The 14,685-nt window shown below is 40.1% G+C and overlaps 1 protein-coding gene across 2 annotated transcripts in view; it reads left to right on the forward strand.

Annotated features, from left to right (window-relative positions):
• ankrd13b (ankyrin repeat domain 13B) overlaps positions 1–14,685 on the forward strand; it is a 463,600-nt gene that overhangs the window by 325,091 nt on the left and 123,824 nt on the right. For both annotated transcript variants that reach the window (XM_072242851.1, XM_072242852.1), the window contains exons 3-4: positions 6,044–6,168; positions 6,954–6,999. In XM_072242851.1, the coding sequence (XP_072098952.1) occupies positions 6,044–6,168; positions 6,954–6,999 (171 nt within the window). The remainder of the gene's footprint in view (positions 1–6,043; positions 6,169–6,953; positions 7,000–14,685) is intronic.

Here is a 14,685-nt window from a genome sequence, read left to right on the forward strand (position 1 = left end):
CTTTAAACCTTCTTCCTTACTTTAAACTTTCACTCTCTGGCTTTAGACACCCCTATCGTGAGAAATTGACACCTTATCTATGCCTCTCATTATTTTATATACCTCTGCCATGTCACCTGCCATCCTCCTGCACTCCAGGGAAAACAGACCCAGGCTATCCAATCTCTCCGTATCACTCAAGCCTTCCAGCCCAGGCAATAGTCTTGTCAATCTTTTCTGACCCTCTCTAAGTTTAATCACATCCTTTCTGTCACACTGGGCTCTGAGGCTGATTGTAGTGAGTTGCCCATCTGATCAACACAGAAGGACTCCAACCCAGAAATTCTGAAGCACATGAGCAGACTGTTCCCCGTAATGCCTTATAAGGTTATATTTTGGTACCAAGGTACATCTTGTGTCCTCTTTCTAAGAGAGTATCAATTGAAGAGCAAACAAGAGAAAATCTGCAGATGCTGGAAATCCAAGCAACACACACAAAATGCTGGAGGAACTCAGCAGGCCAAGAAGCATCTATGGAGAAAAGTACAGTTGATGTTTCGGGCTGAAACCCTTCAGCAGGACTCAATTGAAGAGGTTGTTTAATATTTCTGTTCTGTAAGATCAGATAAAAGCCGATAAGATTAGCTTTATTTGCCACATATACATCAAAATATACAGTGAAATGTGAAAATGGGCAGGCCGCAATTGGAGCCACACTTCTGGCACCAACATACCATGACCACAACTCACAAACCCTAACAGAACATCTTTGGAACGTGGGAGGAAACTGGAGCACCTGGAGGAAACCCGCGCGGCCACGGAGAGAACATACAGACTCCTTACAGGCTGCAGCGGGATTCGAACCCTGCTCTTACAGCTGGTGCTACGTTCCCAGAATGTTTACCTGTGCCAGGGAAGAAGGCTCTTACTGGACCAATCTGGGAAATGCCAGGTGTGCATTGTTGTATTTATGAGGGAACTGCATATCTGAAGCAGCTTTCTCTGGATCGACATGTTGAATGGCAAATCATGTTACCAGCAGTAGTAACTTGAGGCAGACGTTCAGGAGAGTACAGTCCGCCTGGGAAGCCAGATGAGTTTTCCCCAACTATATGTCCAGTGAAGACTTCCCTCTCATTGGGTGCGATAAGTCAGGCTCGAGCCTACTACAACTCTGACCGTTAAAAATTATTTGGATAGGTTAGAATAATTAAAAGTTCAATTCATTAAAAAATAGTAAAGACAATAGAACATCAATGAATATTTTAAAATGTTAAGATAAATAGAGTAAAATAGTTGCAGCTTTTACCTGTACTTACCTCTTTTAACAAACTTATTTAAATGTGCAGCACAAAATGTAATCTTACAGGAGCCTTCCTTGGTTTTAAACTGAAGGCCCAGGTGTGAAGTGTGCCTGGCCCCGCTCTCCACTGTATCATTCCCTGCCACTGGCCCAAGTAGTGAGCCTAGCAACAGAGCAAACAGTCAGGATGAGGCGCCACCAATTTTGGAAATGGAATCAATAACTGTAAATTCATAGAAATTGAAGAGGAACCTTCAGAATCAATTTTTAATGCACTAATTTCTTTGCACTCAGCAGCTAACATGTTCTAAATTGTAGTCCATTATTATGTGTAAAAATTGATGGTCTTTTTCAGAGTCTAAGAATCACAGATGTCATATTCTACCACAGAATATTAAATTCATGCACTAAATTAGACTTTAGTGTAAGTAAATCTCATATAAGCAATTCATTACATGGAAAATAGTGAATCGCTGGCAATTTGCTACAATTTTAGAACTAACTGAATTTGGATTCTTTCATTAACTCTGAATATTTAAACAGGGCAATCTGAGGAGTTGGAGCAGCCAGGATAATTTTCCATATTGTTAGTACAAATTTCAATTATAGGCATGTACCAGTACAATATTTAATTCAACAGGTAACATGTGCCAGACTTTCTGCTGGTGGGATGGACTCAAAGAAAATAGCCCCTCTTTTTATCTTTCGTAGTGCTTGCCAATATACTTTCCATTGAAGTTACTGTAACCACTTGGCGGTCGCTTGCACATAGATCAATCAATGGAAAGGACCGATTGGCCTAATTCTGTTGCTGTCTTACAGTTTTGCAGTCTTATAAAAAGAAATGCTGTGAGTGTGCTGAATTAGGTACCTAATCATTTAGTTTCACAGGAGTCTGTGGTAAAGTTTTTTATAATTTTTAAAATTCCCTTACACAAGCATCATCAGTGTTATGAACGATTTCAAAGTCAAAGTCAAGTTTTTTAGCCATAGGCATGTACAGGTGCAAAGAGAAGGTTAATTGCAGCAACATCACAGACACATAGTATCAGATTCAGAAGAAAAACATACAATAAACAGAATATGTACACATTTTTTACAAGAAAGAACATTGATGACCCTGTTGATAAATATCCGGACCCGCCTCTCGGTTTTTTGCACTACCTTACTTTCCCTTTTCTATTTTCTATTTATGATTTATAATTTAAATTTTTACTATTTACTATCGATTTGTACTCCAGGGAGTGCGAAGTGCAGAATCAAATATCGCTGTGATGATTGTATGCTCTAGTATCAATTGTTTAGCGACAATAAAGTAATCCTCTCAGAAAAAAACCTCCTCTCATATTTCATATCAACACTGTTTACATTTAGAATCATAGAGTGATATAGTACAGAAACAGGCCCTTCGGCCCAAATGACCGTGCAAAGCACAACATGATTCCTGCTGGTTGCAGTTGTCCGTATTCAGCCCATAACCTCCCAAGCCCCTCCTTCAGTGTACCCATCGACATGCCTCTTAATTGTTGCAATTATGCCCAGCTCAACCTCTTCCTCTAGCAGCTCATTCTGGGTATGTACTCACTTCCTTCTGTGTAAAGAAGTTACCCCTCAGGTCTCTTTTAAATCTCTCCCCTCTTCTCCTGAATCTGTGCCCTCTAGGTTTAGGCTCCCCAGCTCTGGGGAAAAGATGATGACCATACACTGATCCACCCCCTTGTGATTTCACAAGCTTCTGAGAGGTCTGTGCTCCAGCGAGAAAAGATCGCAGTTTGATGTGCCCCTCCCTCCCAGGCCTCTTTAATGCTATTGGTGAAATAAGTAGAGTAGCAAGTAAATAATTACAAAAGATAAAGTCAATGAAGTTATTTTCCAACATTCCAATATCACTGAGAAATGTTTAAGTGATGCCTGTTTACAGATTCTCCACTATGGAGGCTAGAGCAGAACAAAAAAATCTAGGTGGGCAGCTCATTGCTGTACTGAAGGGCTACTGCTAACTACAGGTGCCTTTCTTTCAAGCAGAGCTTTAACTGAGGCTAGGTGGATGTGAAAATCCCATAATATTGTTTGCAGGAGAGAGGAAAATCATTATTTATGCCTAGTAAAATGACCAGAAGCAGATTATTTTGTTGTGATTTTTGCAGGATTACCCCTTAGTGATAATGACCAATTAGACATAGAGAGCTGGACTTCAAGGCAGATGGTCCTGAGTTCAAATCTGGCTGGGTTCCAACCTGGGCAGCAGCAGTATCTGTGCAGAAGATAGGCTTGGCGATCTACTTCCGTACCTTGCCACAAAAACCCAGTGGACAACTACACTATCCATCGGGTCACCATGAGTCGACAGCACTCAACAACAGACATAGAGAGAATCTGTATTTACTGACTAATACCTTTATAGTCCAAACTAAAGAGCACGTGAATTTATACAACCGAATACCTACTATGTTTCCCTGACCCTCCATACTGACCAGGTGTTCCTGATCTAATTTCCATGTGTCCGACGTGGGGTTATTTACTTCAGCGATCTGCAATGGTTCGTCTCTGGAGAATTGTCACTGCTTTGTATTTGAAGCTCCTTACTTCTAAACAGTTATCTGTTCAGGTGTCTCATTTCAATTTCATTGACTTGAGGTACCCTGACTGACCTGTGTCACTTTCTTACTGATCCTGGCCCCAAGTCAGCATCCATTTATTGCCCTCTACGGAAAGTGACCGCTGGTAGTTTATGGCTGTTTGTTCTGAATCAGTTACCAAACACAGCAGCTTCACAAAATGGCCACCTTCATTCCTTCGACCTCATGACAAGAACAAAGACAATTAATTGGTCTGTCTACTTCCACTATCCTTGAGTCAGTAATTTGTAGACTGCAGTTCTTTCTGGCCAAAATGATCATATGGTCACATTAAGAAGCTTGGCTGAATGAAAATTGACCATCTTATTTCTTGCTATAGAGGAGCTACATTTCAGAAATATTTCTGATATGCAAAGGATTGTTCCGAAAGGTATGTGTAAGGTGCTATTTAAATAGAAGTCACTCATTTTGGCTTTTTATCCTTGGGCAGTAGGCAGTCCACTGTTGCTATCTCGAGCATCTTCGACCATGTGCTCACTCAGAGGCGCTCAATTATCACCTGCCAGCTTGTATCCTCCCACTCCTTCCAACTTTTTATCTGCTTTCTGCCCTCATCCAGATGAAGGATCTCAGCCCAAAGCATCGACAGTTTATTCCCCTCCATAGATGCTGTCTGACCTGCTGAGTTCCTCCACCATTTTGTATGCTTTGCACAACACACAAAAGCCTGCATGCACTCAGTAAATCAGGCAGTATCTATGGAAGGAAATGGACAGTCAATATTTCAGGTTCAGATCCTTCATTAGGGTTCCAGGTTTCCAGCACATGAAGTCTCTTTTGATCCACAGTTGCCATATAGCCTCATTTCATTTGTCACACATGACTTTATTTTGAAGAAATAAAATTTTTAAAAAGACAAATGCTTCGATTTCTTTATGACAGAAGTTAAATAATAACAAAAATAAGAACAAAGGTTTTTTTAGGCTTAATACATGTTGCATCAGAATCACGTTTTGCGTGATTATAACCAGGATTAATATATGAATTGGATATAACCTTATAATTACGTGTGATTTTATTTACCTGGTAATGATGCAGGAGGTGTTGACGGATATGGCAGGACATGTTGAGATATTTTGTAAGTTGGGTTGTAGACCACTTTAAAAATTATCTTAATTTTAGATTTAAAAATATTACTGCTTGATCTTGAACTTAAGAGTTTACAATTAATTGAAGGAAACACTGTGGACAACATTGATTTCTGCTCCAATTGTTGCATTAAATGATTTGTTTTGCAGGATCGCAATTATCTTTTATGTTGTGGTAGCAGTTCACTTCTGGTAATGGAAAAGTCAAAGTCCAGTAATGCCTCTTTAATCCAAAGACCCTGTAGAGCTCAAAGTTTTGCTATGCCCAGAATTCCTTGCACATTCTTCTCTCTGTATACAGTAAACATTGATAACTTTAAAAATCTCAACAATGAACTGATTCCATAACCTATGGACTCATTTTCAAGGACTCTACTCTTATAGTCTCAGTATTATTTATTTATTTCTATTGTTAATTTTATTTTGTATTTGTATTTTATTTTCTTTTGCATATTGGTTGTCAGTCTTCCTTTCTTTGTAGTTTTTCATTGAATTTATTGTATTTTTTTTCTATTGTGAATGCCTGCAAGAAAACAAACCTAAGGGTAGTATAAATTTACTTTGAATATAGTCATAGTCATACTTTATTGATCCCGAGGGAAATTGGTTTTTGTTACATTTGCACCATAAATAATTAAATAGTAATAAAACCATAAATAATTGAATAGTAATATGTAAATTATGCCAGGAAATAAGTCCAGGACCAGCCTATTGGCTCAGGGTGTCTGACCCTCCAAGGGAGAAGTTGTAAAGTTTGATGGCCACAGGCAGGAATGACTTCCTATGACGCTCTGTGTTGCATCTCGGTGGAATGAGCCAAAGTGAACATTAACAGAACTGTAGGCATTGCTGTGATAGCAGAAACGCCCACTTATCCCATACAGAGCTTCCTAAAATTAAGTTCTTACATTGTGTCATTTTGTTAAAACAATTATAAAAAGGTGAATGAATATGCAAAAGTACTCCCCGGTCAATGGAAACATTAAGTAGACCTCTGCTCCTTTTCACCTGTGTTAATGTTCTTTGACCCACAGGTCTCCAGGAGGCTGTAAGTACAGGGGACCTGGAATTGGTACAACTTGTTCTTCACTATCGTGATTACCAAAGATCTATTAAACGACTATCAGGGATCCCATGCCTATTGGATAAACTCCGCCAGGTAAAGCAACAATCTGCCTCAAACTTCCTGTCCTCATTAAGGCTAATTGGGATTCCTATTGTAAAAGAAATGAGTAGTGAATTTCAGTATCACCATCCCTTGGTGTACATTAATGCAACGGACAACCATATTGTGCAGTAGTACAGCAGGATTGATGTCTACACCCATAATTCCTCATACTTCGAGTTTCCAGCGGGGCCTTCCTTGCCAACTGCGGGCACTAGCCAACAGAGGCCTCAAATCTGGGCCGTGTGTAAAAAAAAAAAGCCACTGATAATGGTCTAGGATTAGGTCTCCTCTGGACTCTCCATGGAGTTGATTTTGTAAAAAAAAATAAGGATATTGTGTAACCCGTAAGATTGAAAATAAACCCTCAGATTTGGGAATCACAACACATTGGAATGAATTGTGGCAGAAAAGGAAGGAAAATGAATTTTGTTGCTATTGGCACTGAAAATACGGCAGTTTTAAGGAAAGTGGGTGCGGTGAACCATTTCAATAAACATTTTTCATGATGGAATGCACATTTAATGTGATCCTGCTGACAAGCAGAAGCTTTATGAGATAAACATTCATATTAACATTAAAAATACCAGCAAATTCATTCTCAAAGGTAGCAGTTCACCCCACCGACCCTGTTCCACGTTGGGTGTGTACGAAGACCCTGACTTCCCAACATGCCGCCTCCGGAGCTAACATCCTTTTCCTACATCTCTCAGAAACTGTGATTCAGTGTTTCTGCAGGTGATCATCTAACCCTCCGTCCTTTGCTTTGTTTCCAACAGGCGCAAGACTTTTATGTTGAAATGAAATGGGAGTTTACAAGCTGGGGTAAGTTCAATCCAGTTTAAGGAACTCGGAATGTTTACTGCAGACAAGAGAGAAATGAACTGTAATTTTTGCTAGTATATCAGTAACAACATAGGAATCCAGATACAAAGCAAGCTAAGATAGTAGAACAAGGGGCTTGTGTTAAAGCAGGACGATCAATTTCACATTAGGGTTAATGTCACAGTTATAATACTTCCACATAGAATGATCAATATGTTGTGACTTTGATTGAAGTCACCGAAGAGACACTGGACTAGTGATATAGAAGTCTTTATTCATCACAACAAGCAGACATCATTCTGGAGACACTCGTAGAGGATCACAAATCAAAAAGGTACATCACATTTTTATACCCTTAAGATCAAAGGTAACAGTAGGTGATTCAATACAATTTCAATAGTTACAATGACATTCTTTACTTCAATACCTTGGGTTGAAAAACGGTTCCTTTGAGATACATATTTAGAGTGCAAGCACATTGTAATTGCTAAGACAGCTCTGAAGGTTCAAATGCTTTTGTTGGGAGAAAATAATTAGTGCAGACATTCCAATAAACTTCTGATGACAGAGAGCCAGCTGAAACCGTTAGTTGCTTGGATTCAAGCAGGTCAATGAACGCAACCCCATTGTCTTAATGTTTGGCTGATGCATATGCAAATATCTCATGGTTATCATTTTGCAAACCCATATCTCTTACCAACTGTATTGTTTATTTGCAAAGGTTTGCTTTTAACCAATTTACTGCTTGCTATTTAAAATTTACATTAAGAACTATCGACTGGTTCATGCTTGAATTAATACCTGCTATATTTAAATAACTACAGTATATTCCCTGTTACACATCTTGTACTAATATAGCATCTTTCACAGCCTCATGACATTGTAGTCAATACACAAACATGGAAGGGTCCTTCAAATAGCCATTGCATATTGACTGGAGCAGCATGATGTTGCAGTTAGTGGAACAATTCCATCCCAACACCAGAGACTTCCATCCTCATTTCTGTTGCTTCCTGTCTGGAGTTTGCAAGTTCTCCCTATAACTTCATGGTTTTCTTCTGGGTGCTCAGGTTTCCTCCTGGGTGCCCAAGACGTATAGATTGGTAGGATAATTGGCCGCTGTAAATTGCCACAAGCATGTATGTGAGTGATAGAATCCAGAAGGAATTGTTGAGAATCTGAGAAAAGTATGAATTCAGGATCAGTGTAAATGGGCGGTTGATGGTGAGCAGAGACTTGGTAAGCTAAATGGTTTGTGTCTATGCTATGACTCTCTATCATTTCTTTTTCAGTGACTATGACTCTCTTCCTGAGAATTTTGCAATTATAATCAAAGTTCAAAGAAAATTTATAATCAAAGTATGCATTTGTCACCTTGAGTTTCAATTTCTTACCGGCATTCACAGTAGAACAGGGAAATTCAAATACAATAGAATCAATGAAAAACTACGCACAAAGACTGACAAGGTGCAAAAGACAAACTATTCAAATACAAAATAAATAAATAAATAATACTGAGAACGTGATTTGTAGAGTTCTTGAAAATGGGTGCCTTGGTAATGCAGCGGTTAACGCAACGCTATTCAGAACGCTTTGGAGTTCAGATTTCAATTCCGATGCTGTCAGTAAGGAGTTTGTACATCCTCCCTGTGGAAGGTGTGGGTTTTTCCTGAGCGCTCCGGTTTCCTACCACAGTCCTAAGATGTACCGGGTCGGTTAATTGGTCATTGTAAACTTTCCCGTGAATAGGTTGGGTTTAATCGGGGTTGTGTGGTTGCTGGGGTGAAGTAGCATGAAATGCTGAAAGGGTCTCCTCCATGCTGCAACACTAAATAATTAAAAGTGAGTCCTTAGGTTGTGTAACCATTTCAGTGTTGAGGAGAGTGAAGTTATCTGCACTGGTTCATGCGCTTAAAGTGTAATAACTGTTCCTGAACCTGCTGGTGTAGGCTCCTGTACCTCCTTTCAGATGGAAGCGGTGAGAAGAGAGCATGGCCTAGGTGGTGGGGGTCCTTGATGATAGACGCTCCTTTCTTGTGGCAGGTGCAGCACTCCACAGGACATAGGAGCAGAATTAGGTCATAAGGTTCATTGAGTCTGCTCTGCCATGGCTCCATTATTACCTTTCTCAATTCCATTCTCTTGCCTTCTCCCTGTAACTTTTGCCACCCTGACTAATCAAGAACCTATCAACCTCCACTTTAAATACGTTCAATGACTTGGCCTCTAGAGCCATCTGTGGCAATGAATTCCACAGATTCACCACCCTCAACTCTGTTCTAAATAGACGTCCTTCTGTAGCCTGCCTGCTTCCTTAACACCACCTGCCCCTCCTCTGATCTTTGTATCATCACAAAGTTGGCCACAAAGCCTTCAATTCCATCATCCAAATCATTGACACATAATGTGAAAAGAAGGGGACTTAATATTGACTCCTGTGGAACACCACTAGTCACAGGCAGCACACCTTTGTAAATGTGCTCAATGGTGGGGAGGACGTTTCCTGCGATGGGCTTTGTGACAATTGGGGAGGCTGGATGAGATTTTGGAATAATGTCACATTGAAAAACACAGAACCACTGACAGCATATCAGTGGCTATGGTTCTGCCCATTATGTGTTAGGAACATCGTTCACTGGCATTATATTAGAGAATCATGTTGTATGTGAAGCTAGAAGAAATTTTCCATCCTCAAAAAGCACTGGGAAAATTCTCCCCTGGATTAAATTTTCCTGGAGCAAAGAGCTAATGACCACTCTTCAGTCTGTTCATCATGTGATGTCCATCCCTGTTTTTACCACAAAACGTGGAATGTGGAGCAAAAGGAGGAGGGAGGAGAAGATGGCGGCGTGACGCAGCGCGCGCGGCTGTTCCGAATGATATCGTATGTGTAACTAGGGGCCATGCACAATCCTGATTTGATGGAGGCAGCCGGGAGAAGCAAGGAGGAACACCTGGAGAAACTTCTGAAATGCCCGCTTCGCTGCCGCTGCTACTGTGCGATCGAGAATCTCTGGAGGGGAAGGCCCCAAATCCTCGGCTTTGCCTATTGCCTGTTGCCGGGGCCGGGGTCAAAGCGCTCAGCAGAGATGGTGCTCGGTGCTTGGTGTCGGAGAGCTGGTCGGAGGCTCGGAGTTTTCGGACGGACTCGGAGTTGGACTGTGGTCGGATGCTTCCAGGATGCTGCATCGGCAAGTTGGCGGCACTGGAGGTTTACCGCCTGCGTGAGATGATAGGACTTTCGGCAGACTTTTGAGACTTTTTACCATGCCCATGGTCTGTTCTTTATCAAATTATGTATTGCTTTGCACTGTTGTAACTATATGTTATAATTATGTAATTTTTGTCAGTTCTTCAGCCGGTTTGTCATGTGTTTCTGTGATATCATTCTGGAAAAACACTGTATCATTTCTTAATGCATGCATTATTAAATGACAATATAAGAGGACTGCGTGTCCTCATAATCTAAAAATCTAATCTAATCTAAAAATTTCAAGACGTTGGAGGAATTAAAAGAGATCTAAGAAATAGTATTTTATGCTGTGGGGTAATCACTGTATGTGACTTTAATCCATCTAATGCATTTCGTATTCAATGGTGAAAGTAATTTAAATTTGTATGAGATTGGTGGTACCACTAACATCATTAATTTAACCCTACTTTCTCTACCATATGTCACATCAGCTGTGCTGGCTTCTTGCACCTCTGGTCACAAATCACTTCCCTTTTGATCGGCGAGACAGAGTAACACCTTAACTATTGTCAGTTTTTGATTATCTGTCACAACCAGCTCCACAAACAGTGTGAACTCTTCCCTTCTATCTCCTAAGTATAGACAGGTTACTTGCCTGGAAACCTTACAGCTCAGCAGCTTCATTTATTCCACGACAGGCCATCGCAATTGAATCACACAGCTCTCTGTCTCCTGGTTCATGTCTGTGTGTCATCTCATTTGGTAAGAATCCTGCTCGGTGTTTAGGATTTGGATTTGGGCATAGAGTCTACTTTTCATAACTTTATAAATCAATACTTCTGACATTTTGTCACTGTGTCTTTTCCTCAGATAAAAGACAATTGAAATTGAAAGTAGGTTATTAAGCAAAAAAATTTTCAGGAGCAGAGGAAATTTTTTTCTTGTTCCATCTATTTGCAATTAGTTACATACCACAATTCGGAAAGGCTACCTACTCGTTATCACCCAAACCACATATATTGCAAGCACAAAGACTATTGTTTCAATACAGATGTCTTGAAATAACACAAGGCCTCTTTGTACAAAATTGAGTAAAGAAAGGCAATCTTATACAATACCTATTCATCAACATAAAAGGAGGGTTTGACACTTGGAGCAAATTTGTCATTCCTGAGACGCCCGGGTTCTTTCTTTTATACTAATTCTGAGACTTTTAATGATTTGGTTGATCTGACTTCATTTGGTAATAATGTCAATAAATTCATCTAGCTGTCTCTTCTTCAGTCTAATAGCTATTACCTTCAGTAGAGCTCACTTAAAATCATCATGCTTTTTTTTACAAATTTGCATCTAGTGATTTCTATCACCATTAGACAAGAAGCTTGCCACTCGTGCTTAGTGATAATTTTTCTATATTTATATCAGCGAAATAAATAATTTAGTCTTATTTTCAATGTTGTAAGTACATGCTAAAATGATTGGCCAATCTTAATTGGGTAATTTACATGAGTAATTAACTTGTTTATGATAAAGGAAGTAATTCTTTGAAAGAGTTAATCGTCTTTGCCCTGTGCTTTCCCTCATTGTTCTGAGAAGTATTCATGTATTGTGGGAACGTTTCATCCCTCCCAAAGGGATATTAGAATGGGTATAGATCTGAAGTAGTCTTGACAGAAATGCAGAGATAAACTAATTGTAACACAAATTATCTCTAAGCATGAATATATGGATTAAGCAAGGAACAGGACTAGATCTATCCTGGAATCATCAAATTCCCAGCTGCCAATACAATCACCCCTCCCCAAATCTGGGCGTTTTGATATCCTTTCTGTTAGCATAATTATTGTAATTAGGTGGCAGAGTGGAGACATGTCTCTACCAAGGAGGTGAAAGGTATAAGTCCTGAAGAAGGGTCTTGGCCCAAAACGTCGACTGTTTACCCTTTTCCGTTGACGTGAGGGGGTCAACAACTTTAAATAACTGATGGTTATCATTTCGGAGGAAGCTGTGCCGGGCTCAGCATGAAGGTGTAATTATGAAGTAAGTATGGCAGCATCTCTTCCTCCTCAAGAGTTTGCAAGGATTCGACGTTGCATCTAAAACTTTGACAGACTTCTATAGATGTGTGGTGGAGAGTATATTGACTGGCTGCATCACAGTCTGGTACGGAAACACCAATGCCCTTGAATGGAAAATCCTGCTAAAAGTAGTGGGTACAGACCAGTCCATCACTTGTAAAGCCCTCCCCACCATTGAGCACATCTACTTGCAAGAAAACAGCATCCATTATTAGGGATCCCACCATTCTGGTCATGCTTTCTTCTCACCACTGCCACCAGAAAGAAGGTACAGGAACCTCAGGACTCATGCCACCAGGTTCAAGAACAGTTATTACCCCTTAACCATCAGCCTCCTGAACCAAAGAGGATAACGGCACTCAACTTCATTTACACAGTCTCTGAACTGTTCCCACAACCTTTGGACTCACTTTCAAGGACTCTTCATCCCATGTTCTCGATACTTATTGCTTGTTTATTGGTTTGTTTATTTAATTATTATTATTATTACTACAGTATTTCTTTCATTTCTTTGTTTTTGTATTTCTTAGTTGTCTTTTGCACATTGGTTGTCCACCCTGTTGGTAGGGTCTTTTATTGATTCTAATATGGTTATTGGATTTATTGAGTGTGCTTGCAAGAAAATGAATTTCAGGGTTGTATATGGTGACATATACTGTATGTACGTTGATCATAAGTTTACTTTGAACTCTTTCAGGATACTTCAAACTCTCCTTTGAATAATAGGCATTGCACCTACTTTTCTTATTAAATTATTTTATGTAACAAAAGATGTAGAAGCAAAAGAAACTGCAGATGCTGGAAAATGGAGCAGCAAATAAGATGCTAGAGGAGTTCAGTGAGTCAGGCCACATCTGTGGCGAGATATAAACAACCAGCATTTCAGTTTGAGACTTGATCTGTGCATTTCCCTTCTCTGATGTTGCCTGACCTATTGGGTTCCTCCAGCACCTTGGTTTCCTTTTTTGCTTCATAATCCAGCATCTGTTGTTTCTTGTGTCTCTTCTGATTGTCTAAAAAAATTGTAGTCTGACAATTATCTTTAATCTAGGTCCAGTTGTCACTGACCATCCTGCCAGTGACAAGAGGTTTCTGCTTAGTTGGTATCTTAAGAGAGAATAAGAAATAAAAATATGTGTAAGTCAAATAATCCTTCGACTGCTCCAACTACAGTTGGGCTTCCAACTTCTGGCTGAGATTCTCACATCTTCTTAATGTTTAGAAGATTGAAGGGTCTCAAGCTTGGTTATACCATTTTGTCAGAATCCATAGTTTCGTCAGAATCAAAATCAGGTGTTTTATCACTGACGTATGTCTTGAAATATGTTGATTTACATCAACGGTACAGTGCAGTATATAAAAAATTACTGTTCTTACAATCAGAAATATAAAAACAGATTTAAAATGGTGTAACAAGAGAGCAAAATGGTGAGAGTGTTCATGGCTTCGTGAACCATTCAGAAAGTTTATGGCAAAGGGGAAGAAGGAGTTCATGAAACATTAAGTGTTTGGCTTCAAGCACCTGTTCCTCCTCCCTAATGGTAGCAGCCCTGAGAAGAGGACATGCCCTGGATGGTGAGAGTCCTTAACATTGGATGCCACCTTCTTAAGGCACTGCATTTTGAAGATGTCCTCGATGGTGGGAATGCTATTATCTATGATGGAGCTAGCAGAGTCTACAGCCCTCTGCAGCTTTTTCTGATCCCAAGCATTGGAGGCTCTGCACAGGCAGTGATGCAACCAATCAGAATGTTCTCCACAGTACATTTATAGAAATTTGCAAGAGTCTTTGATAGCATACGAAATAAACCTCCTTTGTCTAGAGAGCTCCAAAGATTCACCATCTTAAGTGTCAGAAATTCTTCTCTCCTAAGTCCAAAGTAACCAAGTGCTAATGCTAGGACTTGTAGTTCTAGACATTCTGACCAGGGTAAGTGATCTACCAACCCCATAATAATTTGAATCATTCAACTGGATTTTATTGTTCTAAATTCCGGAGTATAAAGATCTAAACATGAGGAGATCTGCAGATGCTGGAAATTCAAGCAACGCACACAAAAAATGCTGGTGAATGCAGCAGGGCAGTCAGCATCTATAGGAAGAGGTGCAGTTGACGTTTCAGGCCGAGACCCTTCGTCCGGACCCTTCATCCTGACAAAGGGTCTCGGCCCGAAACGTCGACTGTACCTCTTCCTATAGATGCTGCCTGGTCTGCTGCGTTCACCAGCATTTTTTGTGTGTGTTGTATAAAGATCTATTCTTCTTACCATCCTGTAGTACCACAGAGCCTTTCAGCCCACTAAGTCAGCAGTGACCATCACACTCATCTTGATCAATTCCATGTTATTCTCCCCATGTTCCAATCAACTCCCCCCCCCCACCAATTCTACCACTGACCGACAAATTAGGAGCAAT

Source organism: Mobula birostris, chromosome 25 (assembly GCF_030028105.1).
Source record: "Mobula birostris isolate sMobBir1 chromosome 25, sMobBir1.hap1, whole genome shotgun sequence".
Lineage (NCBI taxonomy): Eukaryota > Metazoa > Chordata > Chondrichthyes > Myliobatiformes > Myliobatidae > Mobula > Mobula birostris.